Below are 21,385 nucleotides of genomic sequence, written 5' to 3' on the forward strand. Positions count from 1 at the left end.
ATTTTTCGAACTACAGCTGTAAACTTTATCATTACATTTCAAGTCTTCACAGTTTGCTGTTCTTCTTATATTATCGTTGCTGTTTTCAACAAAACTTCATGGGATTCCTGTTTCAGCAAGCAGCTCCTAGTTCCTACCCTCTTCGCTGTTCTAAGGGCTGCTCTGAGTTCTCATACGTTTATTTCCTTTTTAACACTTCTCTCTTTTCCTCCCTCCCTCTCTGTTCTTAGTTAATCGATGAGTCATTTGTAAGATATTTAATGAGCGCCTTCTCTTCTGCCAGGCACTGTTCTAGGCAGCAGAAAATTAGTGGTGAGAAAAATAGCCTGATCCCTGCCCTCCTGAGCCCTGATGATAATGGAGCTTAGAGTCCAGTGAAATGGCCCCAAACGGCAAGAAATAGAAGTAGGGGAGAAAAAGAATCCTATTCCTTTCTCTTTTTTCCTTCTCTTATTATGAAATATTATGTATGTAGACAGAAATGTGCATTAACCATGTATGTACGCTTTAATGCATCACTGTAAAGCGAACATCTGTGCAAATTACCACTTAGATAAAGAAATAGATAATTCCATGAGCCCAGACTGCATCCCCCATCACAGCAACATCTTTCCCCCAAGAGGTGATCACTGTCTTGATTTTCATGTTAATCACTTACTTGCTTCACTTGATAGTTTTTTCTTTTTACGTAATTTTACCACCTTTGTAATGCATCTCTCAGGAGTTTTGTTCTAAGAGATGCCATTTGTATTGACTATAATGTGCAATGAGCCCATCTTTAATGTCGTTGGCTTGTTTTTGAACTCCAGGTGAATGGAATCATACTGAATATATTGTGTTTTATTTCACAGAGCACTGTTCGCAAGATTTATCCATGTTTGTGTAGCCGTGACTTATTCACTTTAATTTCTGAGTAGTATTCCATGACAGAGCTATACCACAAAGGTGTTTTTCCATTTTATCTATTGATGGATATTTAGATTGTTTTTAGTTTGGAGCTCTTACTAAAATTGCAAAGAACATTAATGTGCATTCTTACACATTTAAGAGTGTGAACCCAGGAGTGAAGTCACTAGGCTGTACCGTGTGTCTGTTTTCAGAGTTTACTTTGTAACCCCAAAGTGGTGTGTCGCGCGTGCGTAAGGGCTCCTGTTCCTGCGTGTCCTCACCAGTGCGGGGTGTTATTACACTTTGTAATTTTTGTCATCTGGTGAGTGTGTAATGGTTATCTCATTGTGGCTTTTAATTTTTATCTTTAATAATGAGATTGAACTCCTTTCCGTGTCTTTTGGCCTTTTTTGTGAAGTGCCTGCTTATGTGAGTCTTTCGCCTGTTTTTCTATTGTGTTGTCTGCCTTGCTGATTTATAGGAATTTTTGTTTCAATAATAAGTAAGTGTCTTTTGTTTTATGCGTTACAAATAGCTTCTCTCGTTTTGTGGGAATTTCACGCTCTTTAAAATGCCCTTCAATGAATAGACATTTTAGTATAATTTTAATGTAACCAAATTTACCACCTCTTACTTTATGATTTATGCTTTTTGTTTCTCGCTTAAGAAATCCTTCCGTTCTCCTGAGGCTGCAAAGATAGTCTCCTTTATTATCTTATTCAAAAAAAAAAAAACTTTGTAGTTTTACCTTTTACATTAAGTCTGTGACCCACCTGGAACTGATTTTAGGATATGTGAGGACGATGTCTTATTTAAGTTTTTACCGTATGGAAAAATCAGATGCACCTATGCCACTCATTGAGAAATTCCTCTTCGTCCCAGTGATGTATAGTGCCTGCTGCTCTTTTCAGTGCAGTGGTTTTAAAGAAACTTGTAGGGACACAGTGTGTCTCCAGCCCTGTATGCCCTTGGGAATTCCATAAGCAGGACAGAGGGTTGGCAGTCAGGAATAAAATGAAAAACAGTAGAATATAATAACCAAGGAATCTGAATAAAAGCAGGCCACGTGTGGAGCAGTGATGAGAATACTCCAGGAACCAAAGATTATAATTAATTCATAATCAAATTCCTTGTATCTGAACTCTAATAAAATTTAAGTTTGGGGGAAATAGAAGAAAAGGAAAGAAAGAAAAGCAGAGCCCACAGGATGGAATCTAAGGTCCTCGTTCTATCATTTTGTCTGACCTGATGCTGCTGTAATGTTATTTCTTGCCATGTTCTCTGTGGGCCCTGTATCACACTCAGGACAGTTTCTTTACTGTTGTCTCAACTTAGCACACTAGTTCTGGGTGATCTGCCTTTGCTCTGCTTTTCCCCAACCACCGCTCAGAATACCCCGTGCGTGTTGCCTCTCTGCTTCTGCAGATCCCAGCCACTCAACCTTCAGTTCTGCTTCCTTTAGGGCCCTTCCATAGGAACAGCTCTTTTCTGCCTTTGACGCTTTTGTAGGCACCAACACCAATGCTCTGCCAGTTGGGAGGGTTCCAGAAATCCATGTTAAATACAAGAGTGAAGGAAGTGGAAGAACCTATTTGGAGACAGTGAAAGAGACATTAAGAGTAGGAAGCCTTAGTAGAGCTGCTGAGCCAAAATAAGACAAGCAAGTCCATTCCACTGAATGGAACGAGGCTTTCATAGGTTCAAGGGAACTGACCAAACTTAAGTTCTAAAAGCTGTTCTTTCTCTGCTTCTTTGACATTTCTGATCCAAACCAGCAAAAATTCTTCTTCATTCTTTCTTAAACATTGCTTTAAATTTGTCATGAGAATTTTCTCTTCCAGTTTGGGTCATTGTGCAGTTTTTTCAGTTGTCTGTAGGTGTAGATAACTAAAAACCAACAAAAATCTCAGTAATTCTGTCCCATGTCTTGTCTGTTACCCACGTACCCTCACACCTCCACATCCCAGCAGTATTCCCCCAGTACTTCCCTCAGCTCCCAACAAAACCCAAAAAAGACTAGTTTGCGTTTTAACTGCTCTAATTTTTTCCTTCCAGTCTTCTTAAAATGTGTAGCAAAATGTCCCCGAAGGTAAGCAGCTGAGAGAATGGAGGAGGGATCCTTCCCTTCCCAGTTACTCAGTCCCTGAAGTGGTGATTAGAAGGAACTAAACTTTCCGAGTGAGTTCCAGATTTAGTACATGTCAATAATTTGAGGATTCTCTCACATCAGTCATTTGAATTTTCAGAAAATATGTTATAGCTGAATGGACTGTGAACTAGCCAGGATTTTAACTTACAAGTTGCACAGCAATCTTGAAGATGAGTATGAAGTACTTGTGAAGAGGCACTAGTCGGGAAGACAAGACAGCAGCCTGCTTTCCGTGAAACTGAATTTAGAGGAATGTGTGTGCTGAAGAGGGGGCGTGGGTCAGATTCTGTTAGGTTTCGTACATTAAAGAATGAATTGGGATACCCCAGGGCCATTAATCGGAGGAAGCTGGTTTTCATGGAAGGAAAGTGTCACAGCAAGCAGGGAGAAGTAGATTTTGCTTAAATGTGTAACACCTTAGCGTTAGAAGAAAGAGTAATACTTGGAATGGTTGTAGGAGACCCCTTGCCAGGTTTACAAGGCTAGGGGATTTTTGCTTGCTCTGTAACAGAAGATAGGAGCTGGCAGGTGGGGGAGGGGGTATTGTTGAATCCTTGCTGCCCATCACTGGGTCTGGCTGTTGGAGCCAGCTGTTTGGCTGTAACATGTTGAGGAAGCAGGTGCTTCCCCCGACGTGGCCCTCCCTAGATGTCAGGCCCTAGTCACATCGTTCATTCTTCACTCATTTCTCATATAAACACCTAATAGCAACCCAGGTCTGTAGCCATCGCTGAAGATGGCTTCCTTTCATATCATTTCCCTTGTAAAGATTTCCTGTTTGATAGATAAAATAAACAAGCTCGTGCCATTAAGTCTGTGCCTTCCCCTCCCTGGCAGACTAAAAGGGTAGACAGGTTGCTAACTGTAGATAGAGCATTCATGGTTCAAAGTGAGAAATTTCCTATATACTTTAAGCTGCTTTAGGAGGAAGTTATAAAATCAAGTGGTTTTAATTCACTACTTGCCCTGTCGCATTCTCCATTCAAAATACAAACAGAATACTCCATGACTCTCTCTTCTGGACTTTGCTATCCAGTCACACCAATGACAGAGTCCCTCGGTCATTACGGATTCCATCAGCTCTCTGTGCAGAGGAGGACCAGTCGTGGGAAAAGACCCGGTGAAGGTCTCTGCCAACCAGTTGAAAAATATATTATGGGTCCTCTTTCTAGATTCTCCCCAAAGATATCTGCTCTGCTGAATCTCATTTGTTGGGATTTTTAGCACCCTATCCCCAAATCTCTTAAGAAAAACAGGTTTCAGTGCATGCAGACTTTAAATTATAAATTAAAATTATTGAGTTTCAAAAGTTGTGGGTTAATTGGTAGGGCTTTAATTGCAGTTGCATTCATAGTCAACGCTTGTTGAACAGTATGCTAGGTAATGTGAGAGAGTCAGAGACGAGTAAGTTTTTCTTAAGGAACTAGAAAGGGGATATTTTACTACTAGAGAGATAGGGCGTTTTTAAAGTGCTAGAAGAATAGGATATTTGTATATGGAAATAACCAAAATAAAAGAGAAATACGAAGTAATAAGTGAGTGCGAAGAAGGTAGAGCAGATTTCCTAGAGGAGATCTAGGGGACTTGGCAGAAGAGGCATTTATTTTGCGTTGATGAGTGAGAGTATTTGATTTCTCTTTGGAGCAGCTACAGTGATTCTAATGATGGCCCCGACCTGAGCCCCTCCTGATCGTTAAGTGTTTTGAAACCTTAGGAGGGATGGCTAGGAGGTGGAGGCTCTGGGAGCTGGCCAGCTGCCAGTCGGTATGAAAAGGCTCCAGGAGCCCAGAGGTGACAGGACTGGCACAGTGATTTTATTGTGACTTGATTGCAGTTGAATTTACTGACCCTTTCGTGAGTCCCTGCTATGTGTGAAAACACTGTGTGGCGACTAAGATAAATAATCCCTCCCATTTACTAACTATTGGAGGATAGAAACACATAATACAACCAAGGGTAAAATAAAGCAGAGTTGTCATTGGGTTGTAGAGGTATAAACAAAGGGCCGTGGAAGCACAGAGGAGGAAGCCACTGACGTGGTGCTTTGTGGTGGCAGTCAGTTAAGGCTTCATGCAGGAAGTAATATTTGACAGGACCTTGAAAATGGGTGATATTTCCAATGTGGAAAGGAAAGGAAAAGGCTTGGCACAGAGAGGAAATAGCCTAAGAAAGGCATGTTAACACAGGATGTGACTAGTCTAGTAATGCTGGAATGGCCAGGATGAGTTGGAAAGGTAGGGTGGCCCTGGGTTGTGAAGGACCTTAAATGGCAATGCTAAGAGAACTAGACTCTTCTGTAAGTGGAAGGGAGCACCAATGTTTCCGATTGAGGAGGCAGCATGATGTGATTGGTGGAATGTTTGCTGTGCTCCGAAAGGGTGGCTGAGAGGGAAATGAAATAGTTGGGAAGCAGGAGCGTCAGTCTGGGTTAGAGGTAATAACAGTGTGAACTGAGATGGTAGGAATGGCAATGGAAAGGAGACGAGTTCAAGACACGCTTAGGCACTGGAAGTCGGACCACCAGCTTGAAATGGAAATGACAGGGAGAGAGGAACAGAGATTCCAGTGCTCCTAGTAATGGGGCGGTAATGCCATTAACGAACATGGGAACATCACTGGACAAGCAGATTTGATTTTGGAAAACAGTGAGATGTTTCTTCTCAGGCAAGTATTGGAAGTTCACGTCAGAAACTTAAGAGTGGTACTGGGGCCCGAGACGTAAGTTTGGAGAATTATCACCAAACAAGTGATAGTGGACGCTGTGGGGCCAGAAGAGCTAGCCCTGAGAAAATACAGGTCAAGGTCAGCACGTGCCTTGCTAGAAAACACCTTCTGGAGAAGGTAAGAAGGAGATAATCATATAGCAGAAGGAGACGGAGTTGTCAGCAAGAGTAAAACTAGGAAAGGGGGAGCGTTTGGCCGGGAGGCAGGTGCTCAGTGTCTTCAGGTGCTGTGACTGTGGGAACGTGGTGGGCCTGGGGCAGGAGGGAGTTCCAGCCTGTCAGTCATGCACACTGTTCATGTAAAGATTTATGTGCATAAAAGCATTTCTGAGTCTATGAGACTATCCTTTGGCCTGCCATCCTTGGTCATTCTCTTAGTATTCCTCACCCTTCCTATCCTCCATCTACTCTGTCTTCACACAGTGGGACGGGGAGAGGGGAAGGGGGGAATTTAAAGGCAAAACAATTTAAAGCTAAAATGTACACAGTTCTTGGTTCAACTGTAACTAAGTTGCATAGCCTTTATTTTGAAAGCTACCCTGATGATAATAAAGTCACTTTGTCTAATTTTTAAAGTCACTGTGTCTCAGGTGATCAGACATGTGTTTGTCATAAGAAGTAAAAAATAAATCTGAAAATCCTGGGTCCAGTTGAGTAGACTTAACACATTTTAATGATTCTGATGTAGTCTTAATGTCAGTCATCATCCAGTTTCATTTTTGTTCTTAAAGGAATAAGTACTACTCGCCTCACTCAGTCCAGGTTTGTGAAGGGGACGACGGTGCTGGTTTTGCCGACATAAACCAATCACGTTTACTTTTAGTTAATCAGGTATCTTTTACATTCCAGTCCATCATTTCTCTTTCACTATTATTTTAAGTGGCTGGTTATGTCATTTCTAAAGGTTCTCTTTTCGTTTTTGATAGTCAAACTCAGTGATCCACAACCTTTATTCCAGTGGCTAGAAACGAGTACTCACTGGGTAAAGATACCATGAATTATGTCCATTTGCCTTTCTAGATTTTGGCTTCAGTAACCTCTTCACTCCTGGGCAGCTGCTGAAGACCTGGTGCGGCAGCCCTCCCTACGCTGCACCTGAACTCTTTGAAGGAAAGGAGTATGACGGGCCCAAAGTGGACATCTGGGTACGTAACTGCCTTCTCTTACACCCTTGATTGATGACAGCTGTCCTCATCCTGGACAACACACAATGCTGCATGAGAATTGAGATTTTTTTTTGATCACCTGTTCTTTGAATTCCCACTGCTTTGAGACTTTCCTCCAACATTCATCTTACAGACTGAGCCACAGATTTCAACCTCCTCCTTTGCATCTGCAAAAAAAATAAGATAAAATCCCCAAGGCAAGCTTGGACGGGTGCCCTTGCCAAGAGCAGAGGTTCTTTCTGTTGTTGCCACTTGCCTTCTCCTTAGGATGGGTACTGAGAGAAATTCTAGATATGTTACCTAAAATTAATGTCTGGAGGCAAAGGAGAATGCTAACTATTCTACAGATGATTGACCTTGACAGTGCCCCATATTATTTCTCATAAAAAAAGAAGAAAACGTTTGTTGCATTATCTCGTGCATGACTCACTGTCGTCTTCACACACACACTATAATGGCCTCTTCTGTTTGCGCTGATGTGATTAATTGTACTGCTCTCTGTCTGGGGTGCAGAGCCTTGGAGTCGTCCTCTACGTGCTTGTGTGTGGTGCCCTGCCGTTTGACGGGAGCACGCTGCAGAACCTGCGGGCCCGGGTGTTGAGTGGGAAGTTCCGCATCCCGTTTTTTATGTCCACAGGTAAGGGAGTTGCCAGCACACAGCTATGACTGGGTTCATGGAGAGTCAGACATGCGAAGTTATCCCAGGAATTGAGTGATGGAGTATAAGTGGCCCATTTAACAAACTTTCTTAGCTCCAGTTTGCTGAATTGACGTCTCCGGAGGCAAGGTTCTCTGGGAACAGAGAGTCTAGGCTTTGGCATCGGGTGGCCCTGCCTGAATTTGCCCGAGTTTGGCTCTGGGCTCTGCACAGAGCTCCTAGTGTTGTGTGGCAGGTTGCTAAGTCTGTCTGAGCTTTAGTTTCCTCTTGGGTAAGTGGTGACAGTTTCGTGAGGGCTGCTACTATGAGGACTGAATTAAACCATGTCTGTGGGGTTAATAGACCCATCACGTGGTAGCAGGGCAGTGGGTATTCCTGTTTCACCCCGGCTTCACCCCACCTGCCACCCTTTCTCAGGCTAATCTTTCCATTTACTGGGGTCCCACTGAGATGCGGCAGTCAGATGCCAAGGATAAAGCAGGCTGGCATCTTAGTCTTGCTGCTGCTACATTTCCTGCTTCTGTGACAATCGTCCCCAAACTCAAATAAAGAAATACTTTTTAAAAGAGTGTGGGCAGTGGGGTAGGTAGCTCTTGGGAGAATTTAACACTGGAAACAGACACCAGACAGCCAGAGTCTACAGGATTTCATCACCGTCCGTTTTCGCGCCCATTAGAAAAGACTGTTTGGAAGACAATGCTGTAAGCCACCTACTTAGTTTTGCTTAATCATATTTTTCAGTTTAAGGAACAATGTACAGAGTGTATGTCCAATGGGTTGGCAACACAGTATAAGCACATGGGAATTGCATTTTAGAATAAATGGGAATGGCATTTAGAATAAATTTTAGAAATTTTATTTCTCAACTTGCATTTTAGAAGAAAGATAAAATAAAGAGGTGGGTTTAGGGATGGTGGGTGGGAGGTTATAAAGTATTTCAGCGAACCCCTTCACTGAGAAATCGACATTTCAGCAAAGACCTAAAGAAGGTGAGGGCGGAAGCTGTGCTGGGTAGGGAAGAACTTCCCAGGCAGAGGGACCATCGAGTGCAGGCTCCCCAGGGAGGGAGCATGCTTGTGTGTTACAGGAACAGGATGGAAGCCTCCAAGCTAGAAAAGAATGAATGAGGGGACAGGAGAGATGAGGTCAGGGGAACAAGAGCACACTCACTTCAAGGGCCCAGTCAGTCAGAGACAAGACCTTGGTTTACAGTCTGAGTGAATTGCAAAGGATTGGAGGATTTCAACAGAGGAGTGACATTATCTGACTTTTCTTTTTGTTCTAACTTTTATCAATTGACAATTTTCTACCATACGAAAATATAGAAAGAATTTTACGGTGACTTTTGTTTTAAAAAAAAAATCATCTTGGCAGTGCTGTTGGGTGAAAGGTTCGAGGGCCAAAGGAGAGAGACCAGTTAGGAGGAGTTTTGCAATAATCCAGATGAGAGATGTTGGTGTGTAGTTCCCGGACTAGGGTGTGGAGGTGGGGACGGTAAGAAGCAGTCCGATTCAAGAGATAGTACCTGCTGTGTGGCAGGCACCGTTCCAAGCATTTCGCAAGCATTAACTCCGTAAGATTATTTTAACAATCCCGTAAGATACATGAGACCATGATCCCCATTTTATAGGTGATAAAACCGAAGCCGGGAGACGTTTAGCAGTTTTCCCAAGATAACACAGCTACTAAGTGACTAAACTGGAATTTGAACCTAGGCAGTCTGGCTCCAGCAACATTTATGTTGGATTAAATGTGAGAGAAAGAGAGTAATTAAAGGTGACTGCAGGGTTTTGGGCTTGAGCAGCTGGAAGGAGAAATTGCTGCTAACAGAGATGGGGACGGCTGGGGAAGAATCCTTACATTTTGGAGAGATGTTTCAGCTGTGTTAGTCTGAGATGCCCATTGGACGTCTAGGTTGAGATCTTGTGTGGGCAGCTGACTATAGGACTGTACCTGAGTTGGGAGTTACGGGCTAGGGATGTCCATTTAGGAACGATCAGTGTATGGATGAAATTTAAAGCTATGAGATAAGATCTCTTTTTAGGCTGTGATTATAGAGAAGACAAGAGGTCGGAGGATTGATCTCTGGGACACACGATATTCAGAGATCAGGAAGTATGAAGGGGGATCAGCATAGAAATGGCTGGGAAGGTAAGCCAGAGAGTCTGCTGTCCTGGAAAACAAGTGAGGAAAATGTTTCAAGGACGAAGAAGTGAACTGTGTGGAGTGCTGCTGACAGGTCAGATAAGACAACTGAGAACTCGCTGGAGGATGGAGGGCATGAAAGGTGCCCACCGAACTGAGAAGGCATCTTGAGACCGAAAAACAAGGCAGGCTGCTCCATATGACCAGTGGGTAAGCTTACTGCAGGGAAACTTACTCACAGGGTAGGATCGAGCAGACAGTGATCCAGAGGCATTCACAGCTGTACCCCACGCTGCCAAGGGGACGGTTTTATAGTTAACCTAAGGGTATGAAGGTATGTGCTTGGAAACAGGAAGTGCATTCCTAAGTCAAGATTTGTGAATGGGTAACTAGTCTCGTGGGCACTGGGAATATGTCAGTGAAGGTCTTTATTGTTGTTTGCAATCTGCCAGAGCATAGAGGCCACCTGGACCTAACGATCGTAAACAGTGTCTGTTAACTACAGTGCCCTCGACACGGTACAGTCCGAGGTAGGGTCAGTGGAAGGACAGGAGGAACTGAACAGACCCAGGATGGCATCAGTTACACTAACAGCCAGACAGAACTGAATGTCGGATTTGGAAATTTGGAGCTCACTGATAATCTCAAAGTACAGTTTTGGTGGAGGAGCAGGAGCAAAAACCTAATTCATGGGGAGACAACTGAAAAGGAATAGAAGGGAAATGGAGAAAGGAAATAGACACAACTCTTTCCGATTTCACTCTGAAAGGAAGCAGAGAAGAGGTCTAGTAGATTGCTCTGGCCAGAGTCACCAGTGATCTTGTCATCATCTGCTGGACATCCTTGGTCTTTATCTTAATGACTGAGCAGCAGTATTTAATGCTAAATGCTAAAAATGTACCACTCCTATCTTTCTTTTTTTTTAAATAAGCTTTATTTTTAGAGCAGTTTTGGGTTCATAGCAAAATTAAGCAGAAAGTACTGAGAACTCCCATATACTCCCAACTGCCTCACACAGAGCCTCCTCTTCTGTCAATATCCTGCACCAAAGCAGAACATTTGTTATAATCGGTCAGCCTGCATCAACACTACATTAGATTAGCATCTGAAGTCCATAGTCTGCATTAGGGCTTGCTCTTGGTATTGTACAAATATATAATGACATGTATGCACCATCATAGTATCATACAGAGCAGTTTCGCTGCCCTAAGAATTCTCAGTGCCTATTCATTCCTCCCTCCCCATTAACTCTGACAGCCAGCAGTCATTTTACTGTGTCCACAGTTCTGTCTTTTCCAGAACGTCATATAGTTGGAATCATACAGTACGTAGCCTTTTCAGATTGGCTTCTTTCACTTAGTGATGTGCATATAAGGTTCCTTTATGTCTTTTTTTTTTTAACATTAATGTCTTACATCTTTTTAATGCTGAATAATATTCCATTGTCTGGATGTACCACAGTTTATTTGTCCATTCACCTGCTGATGAACATCTTGGTTGCTTCCAGGTTTTGGCAGTTATGAATAAAGCTGCTATAAACATCCATGTGCAGGTAGCTATTGTTTGTGTAGACAGAAGTTTTTAACTGATTTGAGTAAATACCAAGGAGCATGATTGCTGGATTGTATGGTAAGAGTATATTAAGTTTTGTAAGAAACAGCCAAGCTATCTTACAAAGTGGCTGAACCATTTTGCATTTCCACCAGCAATGAGAGAGAGTACCTGTTGCTCCCATCCACATCTTTGCCAGCATTTGGTGTTGTCGGTGCTTTGGATTTTTGTTTCTAGTAGGTGTGAAATTATATCGTCTTATTTCAATCTGCAGTTCCCTGATGATGTGTGATAGTGAACATTTCATATCTGTATGTACCATCTGTATATCCTCTTTGGTGAATGAATGTTTTGCCCATGTTTTAATTGGGTTATTTGTTTTCTTATTGTTGAGTCATTCCTTATTTTTTAAAACACATTTTTTTCATTGCCTCTCAGACACCACATTCTCCAGTTTTCCTCCTGTCTCTCTGGATGCACCTTGTCTGCCAGATTTCTCTTTCTCTGTTCATCCTTTAAATCTTTTCTTCTTTATACCATCTTTCTGAGCCATCTTATTTACTGCCGTGGCTTCAGTGATCGCAGTGATGTTCAGTCTCCAGGTGACACTCAATTAACTCTCTGGCCCAGACCTCTCCTCTGGGAGGAAGGGCTATTTATCCAACCAGTTGCTACCAGTCAGCTTCACTTGCATGTCATGAAATCATATCAATGGAAACATTTTTGAAACTGAATTTAACTCCCTCCCTACATTTGCTCTGTTCCATGTTCCCTGTCTTAGTGAACGGCATGAACATCTGACCAAGACAGAAACAAGCCTTGATTCCTCCTCTCTCACCCTTACCACAGCCACTGTTACCAAATCCTGTGCTTTCAACCCTCCATTCCTGTAGCCACTTCTGTAGTGGCCCTTACCTTAGTGAAATATAACCAATTAAATGGATTCCTGACTTCCAGCCTTATCCTTCTCTAATGCATTCTCCACACAGCTGCACGAATAATCTTTCTAAAATACATACATCAAAACAAACAAAATACCCCACCACACACACAAACACACACATACATCTGATTATACCATTTTCCAGCTTAAAGTTTTCAGTGGTTTACCGTTGCCTCTAGGCCAAAGTTCACTCCTTAATATGGCTAGAGCACTGACTTCATTTTTGACCATGACCATAGTAAAAAATACATTTTATACTGTGACTTGGAAAATACACACACACACACACACACACACACACACACACACACACACAGTTGAACGAAAAAAAGTTGTAAGATAAAGTTTTTTAAAAAGTTTTTTTAAAAAGCAAAAAACCTGCCTTTACTATGTGCAGTGCATACTAATACATTTTATTCTATTACATTAAAAGTGCTCATTAGGACTTACTAAACTGATCTCATGACTGCTGTTTGGAGAACAATGGCAGGGAAATACCTCCGTGACCCGGCTCCTGCCCATCTCTTGGGCCTCAGGTCCCACTGTGCCGTTCCTGCTCGTTCCCCAAACGAGTGTTGTTCTCTGGAGCAGTTCTCTCTGCCTGGGACCCTTTTCCTCTCTCCACCGGACACCGCCCATGGCTGTATTCTAGAGTAAGGGACAAGATGGGCTAGAAATACAAATCTAGATAATGTCTACCAAGTTTTCTTTTATCATAGGACTTCCCAGACATTTTATTGAAATTATTTCTTTCATTGCGCGTCTTCCACCCCAGACTGTGAGCTTAGAGAACTAGATGAAAGATGCTTTGTTCACCGTTGTTACAGCTCAGCATAGAACCTGGAGTGTGGTAGGATTTACTAAATAATAAAGAAATAGTAGATAGAACCCCCCCCCCCAAAACCCTCCAGTGGCTCTTATTTACACTTAGAAAACAATTCAGAAAGTCATTATCATTATGGCCACAGGGCACAGCTGTGCTTCCCCCATGCCACCCAATCTCATTTCCCTCTGCCCTTCATCCCCTGCCCTGAGCTCCAGTCACACACATGTCCTTGCTGTTTCTCAGGCTTGCCGAGCGCACGCGTCCCTGTTCCCTCAGATATTCACACGGCTTGCTTCCTCACCTCACTTGAGCTCTCTGCTTCGGTGTCCCTCAGAGGGGCCTTTCCTGACTACTCCATCATTCTCTTCCCATCATTCTGCCTTCTTTTTTTTTTTTCACAGCACTCACCGCTACCACTACAGTATGTGTTTATTGTGTCCCCAGTCCTCATCCCCACTGCCTCTTTTTGTTTGTTTGTTTGTTTTGTTTTGTTTTTGAGGGGGTTGTTTTGCTTTGTTTTGTTTTGTTTCTTAAATTTTTTCGTGGTGGGGAAGTAATTTGGTTTTCTTATTTATTTTTAGAGGAGGTACTGGGAATTGAACCCAGGACCTTGCGTACGCTAAGCATGTGCTCAACCACTAAGCTAGACCCCCCCACGCCCCCACTGCCTCTTGACTGTAATAAGGTTTTGGTTTTGTTCACTCTCAGGGCTTAGGACAGTGCATGGGTCCTGGTAGGTAGGCGCTCAGTAAGTATTTGTTAAATGAATGAAGGAATGGGTGCATGGGTTTGTTACAGGGCTAACTACCAAATAATTCAAATAATAATATCAGTGACAGTAATTTACATTTCTTTAGGGCTTTGAAGTTTGCAAAATATTTCCTGTACTTGGTCTAATTTGAGCTGTGTAATTGTACTCCGGAATTGGTATGGACACACGGGATTTATCATTTTGCCAATGAAGTTTAAGAAGCTGAAGTTTAGAGAAATTAGTTGACTTGCCTAAAGCCACACAGGTAGTAAATGACTAAGTCGGTGCTCAGATTCAGTGTTTGTTCTCCTCCACCACACTGCTGCAAAGAAAGGGCAAGATAAACAAACCACTTCCTCTGCTTTTCCAATGTCCACAGTATTTCCTGTGAGCAACTTGGATCCCTCCGCCCCTCCACCCCCGCGTCATGGCAAAAGAGTTTTACTCAAGCCTTACCAGAGCTGGCTTCAGATGCTGGTGAATAGCTAACCATGCAGTCAACCACGTTGTCTGTTAGTACTTAGAAATAAACTATGTAATATTTTAACTACTTAGAAAGAACTAATATTTACAGTATAAGTTCACATGAAAGACTCAGAGAAGGCCAACAGAAGTATCCTAAATGTGGCCACTTTTTAATGGCAGACAAGTAATTCCCTAAATTGGAATAAAAATTTTTGTAGGATTAAGCACAGAAAATGAGAAGCAACCTAATGTAGGAAATGAGTAGACAGTTGCTGCGTTACCCGTATGACCTCCCTGCCCGCAGGGACGCACACGTGCTTGGCGGTGCCTACCATCATAGGCCTGCCCAAGGCTCATCGGAGAGTGCTGTCAGAGGATAAGGCAAGGAGAAGATGAATGCAGATGATTGTTTAGTCATTTCTCATCTTAGGCATCCTTCAAGTACCATAAAGTTTCAAGTGCATGTAAAGGAAACCTGGAGTCTGACCCTGAGTCCTTCTTCTGCTTACACCTCTAGTTTCTGGGCATAACTGCACGCCATTAGACCTAGAGTTAATTCTCTGTATGGAGGCTGTAGCCTGCCACCTCCAGCTCGTCAGACCTGCTGGTGCTGTCCTACAGAAGCTAAGGTGGTTGAAGGAAGTCCTAAAGAACAAGATCCTTTTTTCCTTAGGCTGCTGTCATAGACTTGAACTGAGTTCATCCATTTTTCTGCCAGAAGCATCTAGAGACTCCAGCAGAGCTGGTGTAGTATATAAATCAGCACTTGGGTGGTGAGCGGGGAAGGCCCTATTGTCTAGCTTTTTTAGCCAAGTTGAATTCCACAGTATCTACAGCTGTGTGGGAGGCCATGCTGTACAAATGGATACAGCTAGTTCAAGAATTCTAAGCATCTCTTTATTGTCAGTAATGTGTGGAATGAAGTGTCCTCGCAATTAGGGGATATTTCTAGGCCTGGTCTTGTTTGGTTGTTATAAACTTCCCTTCATGGACATCCTGAGACATACTAAAGACATACTCTCAAGTTGAATGACAGTGGTGAAAATGTTAAAGAGGATTTATTCCAGGCTGGATCGATTTTATATCACCTAGCTTAATAATTAGGTAGATGTCTTCCTCCCCTCTCCCCTGGAATGCAAGCTCCTTGATGTCGGAGCTGTTTCACACTCACGTAAGCTTCCCTAAGACAACAGCATCTAGTATGGGGTCAGCATTCGGTAAATTTTTTTTAATGAAAAATTGAATCATCACCACTTACCTATAGAATCTTCCATCAGACTTTTGTGTTTTGTTTATTAAAGTGAGAGCTAACTCACTGATGACCTGAATTATTAACTGGGTTTATGAACTTTTGTTATATAGATTATGATATAAATGACCAGGCCAAGTGGCTTCTAGTTTTAGAAGAGTTTTGATCTACTGTGGAGTTGGCTTTCAACGTCTCAAGTGAGATTAGTTTGATCGAGACCAGTGTTTTGGGATTAAACGTCTCCGAGCATCCCAGACAACAGTTAGGTAAAAACCCTGAGCCTAAATTAAATCAAATATAGAAGGATTAAAAGTTGGAACTTGCTGTGTTTTTGAGCCACTGGCAGAAGATGAGACCTGGCCCAGCCACCTGTGTTGGAGATGCCTCCCCCTGACTTCCGCTCCCACTGAGGGAAGCCAACAACATGGATTTTTTGAGCACCAAACTCATTCACTACCAGTATATTTTTTAAAACTATCAGAGGCCTACTTCTTAAAGCCTCGTTTGTCTTACTCACCAGTTATACTACCTGCTAGTGAGTGTAGTAAGATCAGTCATTTATTTAGCTGGAGGAAGATTAATTTACAGTGAAAAAGCTGCACTGACGCAAGTGCATAGTGATCTCTTGTGGACAATGTTTTTGAGTCCTTATTGATTAGACTTCATTGTGACTTAATTAATTGTGATATTACATAAGCATTTGATCACTGGGAATGCAAGAGCCAGGCTTGCATAATGCTCTGTTGGAGACTTTTGTGCAGCTACTGCCAGAAAGCTTCTGCTTGGATGCAAACAACGCTGCCCTGATCGGCTTACTCATCAGGAACCACACAACGTCTTGCTTGGCTAAAAGCGCTTTGTTTAGAGGGGACGGGAGAGGAGATTAAAGTAGCTCACCCATCAGTCTCCATATACTAAGGGACTCAGAGTCCTCAACACAGTTCCCTTCCCAGAACTCTTTTAAGGTTCGCTCTGCCTTTGGGGAGACAGTGTGTGTAGCGCTTTCATGTTAGTGAACACAGACTGTCAGGAAAGAGGCTAGATCTCCCTGGGAGTTAAGCAAGCCTCCCCTGACCATCTTCGTGATCTTACCTAATATGATAGAAAAAGAATGGGGAGGTATGGGTACTGCCCTATTTAGGGTTACCCTTTTCAAGCACTGTCTCCTAGTCTCAGCAGCTCTGTAAAGGAAGACAGAGTAAGGGAGGAAATTCTAAGTGGAAGGAGTCCAGGGATTTGTATAACAGCTAACATCCGCTGAACACTTTCTCTGTACCAGATATTGTTGCATTAACCTATTTAATATTCAAAACAACCCTGTGAGATAGGCTTCTCTTGTCACTTGATACACAGTTGAGGCGAGGTATGATTAAGGGACACACCCGGAATTACACAGCTAGGAAGTGGCAGAGCTGAGATTTGAACCCTTGCACTCTGACTTCAGAAGCCACCTGCCTTTGACTATTTTAATTCTCAATGAATGCGTATCTGGCAAGTTATTCTAAGTATCAAGAGAGTCCTGGAAATAGGTGTCTTTGTCCATCTGCATCTGGATTCTTTATGGAAAAAAGAATTATGTAGAATAGATAAACAAGATTATACTGTATAGCACAGGGAATTATACACAAAATCTTATGGTAGCTCACAGAGAAAAAAATGTGACAATGAATATATATATGTTCATGTATAACTGAAAAATTGTGCTGAACACTGGAATTTGACACAACATTGTAAAATGATTATAAATCAATAAAAAATGTTAAAAAAAAAGTGCTTAAAGAAAAAAGAATTAATATCAAGGACTGTATATTGGACTCTGATGTAAAACTGAGCCAGAATTTTCTTTTACAGTAATGATGGATATTAGGACTTAAAAATATAGTTGGGTAATGATAAGCTAGTATGAGCGACGAATTTTTTTATTTTAAAAATGTGAACTGGAAGTTGGACAGCCTCTAGTCTAACAGGGTAGTGTGGGAGCATCTTTTCAGGGTCAGGGCTGGAGGAAAATGTAGGCGGCCCCAGCCTTGAAGCCAGTGGCTCCTAATTTCTGAATCTTCATTCTGGCAACATCACAGCCACCTAGAAAAACAGTTGAAAAGAAGGAAAGTTCAAGGAATAGGTGTTACTTTTCTAATGAGTTGAGATCTATGGGTCAAGCACTCGCTTCCCCCCCAGGCTATCTTAGGTTGATAAACTGTTAAAACCGAAGAGAAAGGCCTCTTGGTCTAACTTTGCTGACTCCTCATAGAAGCTTTTCTTATCAGCGCCATCATTACTTGTTAAGTTATGCGAAGCCATCTCCCTTTAGCCTCTGTGTTCAGCCACAGAAAGTGTCTCACAGGATTTAGTTATAAGCAACTTTATTTCTGCTCCAGAACATTCTGATGATAATTTGCAGAAACCAGTGGTGTTGGGATTTATATTTAAATCACTCTCCACGTCCTTGTCTGATCTCTTGCTGTTGGACTGTCTTTCTGAGAATTTTACTGAATACTTCAGTACTAGGATTCCCATTTTTTGTTCCCCAAAAGAACTGAAAGCAAATGGTTGCAAAACAAGACATTTTTTCCCCCAGTGCCATTGTGTTGGAGGAGCTGATCTACTGCATATGTATGATGAGTCAGGTCTTATTACAACCATAAACACTATAATAGATTAAGTTCCGTTAGAGTTAGTTCCAAGATTATGTATTTGCTTTCAGTGTGTAAAAACTGTGGTATTGACTGTCACTTTAAAGTCCCTTCACTTCACATTAGAAATGTTTATGTATTTCTATTGTGACAGTAAAGTATCAAAATTTAATTTCTATAGAGTAAAAGTCTTCCTATCTCTACCATTGTTCTAGCAGTAACGAATATAACAAAATTTCATGGCAACAGCAACAGAATACCCCAGTATTTTATATGATTGTAGTTAACATTTCCATGACCTCTGGATGCATCTGTAGGACAGCACATTCAGTGTATGTCTTTATACACAGAAACATCTGATTTCAAGATCATTTGCCTACTTTGTTTAGATTTTAAAGTCGTCACTGTATAAAATAGATTGGACCTCAGGTGACAGCTGACAATGACAGGGTTTCCTCGGGCATGTTAAAAAATATGATTTCTAATTTCATTTGTACTATTGTTCAGATTCCACATGTAAGTGATATCATATAATATTTATCTTTATCTTACTTTACTTGGTATGATAATTTTCAGGTCCATCCATGTTGCTGCAAATGGCACTATTTCATTCTTTTTTATGGCTGAGTAATATTCCACCCTCTTTATCACTCTCTCCCTCTCCCTCTCTCTCTCTCCACACACACACACACACACACACACACATATATATACACACCGTGTATTTTTTATTTATTTATCTGTTGATGGACACTCAGGTTGCTTCCATGTCTTGGCTCCTGTAAATAGTGCTGCTATGAACATTGAGGTGCATGTGAACTTATTTACAAAACAGAAACAGACTCACAGACTGAACAAACTTGTGGTTACCAAAGGGGAAGGAGTGGAGAGGGATAAATTGGGAGTCTAGGATTAACAGATGAATATTACCATATGTAAGATAGATAAACAACAAGGATGCACTGTATAGCACAGGGACCTATATTCTATATCTCGTAATAAACTATAGTGGAAAGAATTAGAAAAAAAGAATGTAGATACAAAATTTTACACATACATATATATTATATAATTTCTAGGACTTAGTCCACAAGCAGAGTGTGGATTACTAACTCTGGCCAGCCTCTTACCAAAAGAAGAGGCAAAAACACCTATGATTTCTTTTTTTTCTTTTTAAATTATATTTTTGAAATTAGAAAAAAAATTTTTAAATTTTTTGTTAATGGAGGTGCTAGGGATTGAACCCAGGACCTCACGCATGCGAAGCACGCGCTCTACCAACTGAGCTATATCCGCCACCCCGTCTACAATCTCTTACTGCTTTTCTTTTTAATTGTTTCTACAAGGATCATGACATTGTAAGAGAGCACACTGTTTTAGCCATGATTATGACAGGATCAGGACTTTATAACAGACTTTTTTTTCTTTTTGGGAAATGGCAGATAGCATTAAAGAGGAGTCATAAACATTTGTACGTCCAGAACATAGGCTCTTATCAGAGCCATGTTGCTCCATCCAGAGACTGTCATTGCAGACCATTCATCAGTCTTGTTCTGTTTGACTGTTTATCAGTACTCCCCCAGACTGGTACCTGAGCTGGACAAAGTCAATGGATAGCAGGCAGTATATCACATAGTATCCTTGTTCTGAAAAGCTTAAGTCTTTAGTGCCATTTAAAAAAAGTTATAGAGTTACTCATTTGTCAGGGAAACAGACATTTTAGAGATTTAATAGTCAATTTATTGTTTTCTTTTTGGATTTTGAGATTTGAGAAAAATAGAGCCCTCTTTGAAATTTGAATTGCACTGGAGAATTAAACATTATTAAGAAGTTAGTTTAAATTATTGAAAATAAAGAGAATTGGGCTAGGGGCTTTGAAAGCACCTTTGAACAGACCTAGAATTGACTGGAAGGAGTACAGGAGAAACCGGACCATACCCTTCTTCTGAGCACCTGTATGAAACATGAATTTCCTAGGTCACTGCTTCTTCCTCGCATTCCTCCCATGCCTCCTGGCACACAGATGTCTTCTGTTTCCCCATCTCCAAGCAGTTTCATGTGGTCAGAAAGAATCTGTGACTCAGTTCCTTTCAGACCACTCCTCTGCCCACAGAGCTGAAATGATTGCTTTGCCATGTCCCATACTTTGGCAACACATGAAAGGTTTAAAGGGACAGTTGGCATTTCCTCCATCATGGATCAGCCCAAAGGTTCAGAGGGCCAGTTCTCTGAATTTTTGCCTCCCCCTTCTCCCTGCCTGTGATGCCTGGACTGGGGCATCACCATTCAACACCCCGTGCCTGTAGACTGAGCTCGCTCCTCTGTAGTACATCTCAGCCTCACCGTCGTGTCCCTGCCTTGACAGTTCATCTTAATCCAACTTGCCATTCCCTGTAACATTGCTTTCCAGCTAGTTCATAGCCTCCTGACCATGAATTTATTACCTAGCCCACTTGCTATGAACTTGGCTTGTAGGTGACTCTGTCATGGTGGAACCTTGGACAGTACATGGCATTTAATCTGTGGGAAGAGGAATGAAATTGATTTGATATGTTTTTATAAAGATGTGCTCGCTCCTACCTAAAACAGCAACAATAAATTTAGATATCATTTGGGTTAAAAACTCTGGCTTTGGAGTAAGACTGACCAGAATTTGTATCCTGGCTTTGCCTTTTATTATCTGGTCAAGTTTCTTAACTTCTCTGATTTTTAATTTCTTTATTTGTAAAATAAGATATAATAATAATAATAAGGACTAGTATGTGAATTAAATGCTGAAATTAATTTAAAGGGTTTAGCACTCTGCCTAGCATATAAGTGCTTGATAAATGTTAGTAATTATTATTACATAATATTTTTGAACGAGTTGCTGTTAATCTTGCACTCCCTCCTTCCCTGTGTTGTTTTTCACTCTTCTCTCTTTCTCTCACTCTCACTCTCACTCTCCTAACAGGCTAAAGATAATATTATTAATACTTTCAGACAAATCCACAGGGTTTATGGGGAAGAATTATCTGCCAGGAGCTGTTTTGGTTTGTTGTATCATAACCTTGACGCTATGGCCATGCCCACATGCAGATGTCTCCTCACGTGGTAATCTGATCTACATATTACTCTGTACAGCCTCAGAAAAGATGAGTAAGTACCCTCTGTGTGAGTAAGACAAAGAACTCTAAAGCTACCACGGGAGGTCTTGGAAATCATCTGATCCAGACTTTTGCCCCAGACAGTGCCACAT

The 21,385-nt window shown here is 41.7% G+C and overlaps 1 protein-coding gene across 4 annotated transcripts in view; it reads left to right on the plus strand.

The window, feature by feature from the left end:
- Positions 1–21,385, plus strand: part of SIK3 (SIK family kinase 3) — a 210,011-nt gene that overhangs the window by 152,499 nt on the left and 36,127 nt on the right. For all 4 annotated transcript variants that reach the window (XM_015242201.3, XM_015242203.3, XM_015242202.3 and 1 more), the window contains exons 5-6: positions 6,781–6,905; positions 7,440–7,563. In XM_015242201.3, the coding sequence (XP_015097687.2) occupies positions 6,781–6,905; positions 7,440–7,563 (249 nt within the window). The remainder of the gene's footprint in view (positions 1–6,780; positions 6,906–7,439; positions 7,564–21,385) is intronic.

Source organism: Vicugna pacos, chromosome 33 (genome assembly GCF_048564905.1).
Source record: "Vicugna pacos chromosome 33, VicPac4, whole genome shotgun sequence".
NCBI classification, from domain to species: Eukaryota; Metazoa; Chordata; class Mammalia; order Artiodactyla; family Camelidae; genus Vicugna; species Vicugna pacos.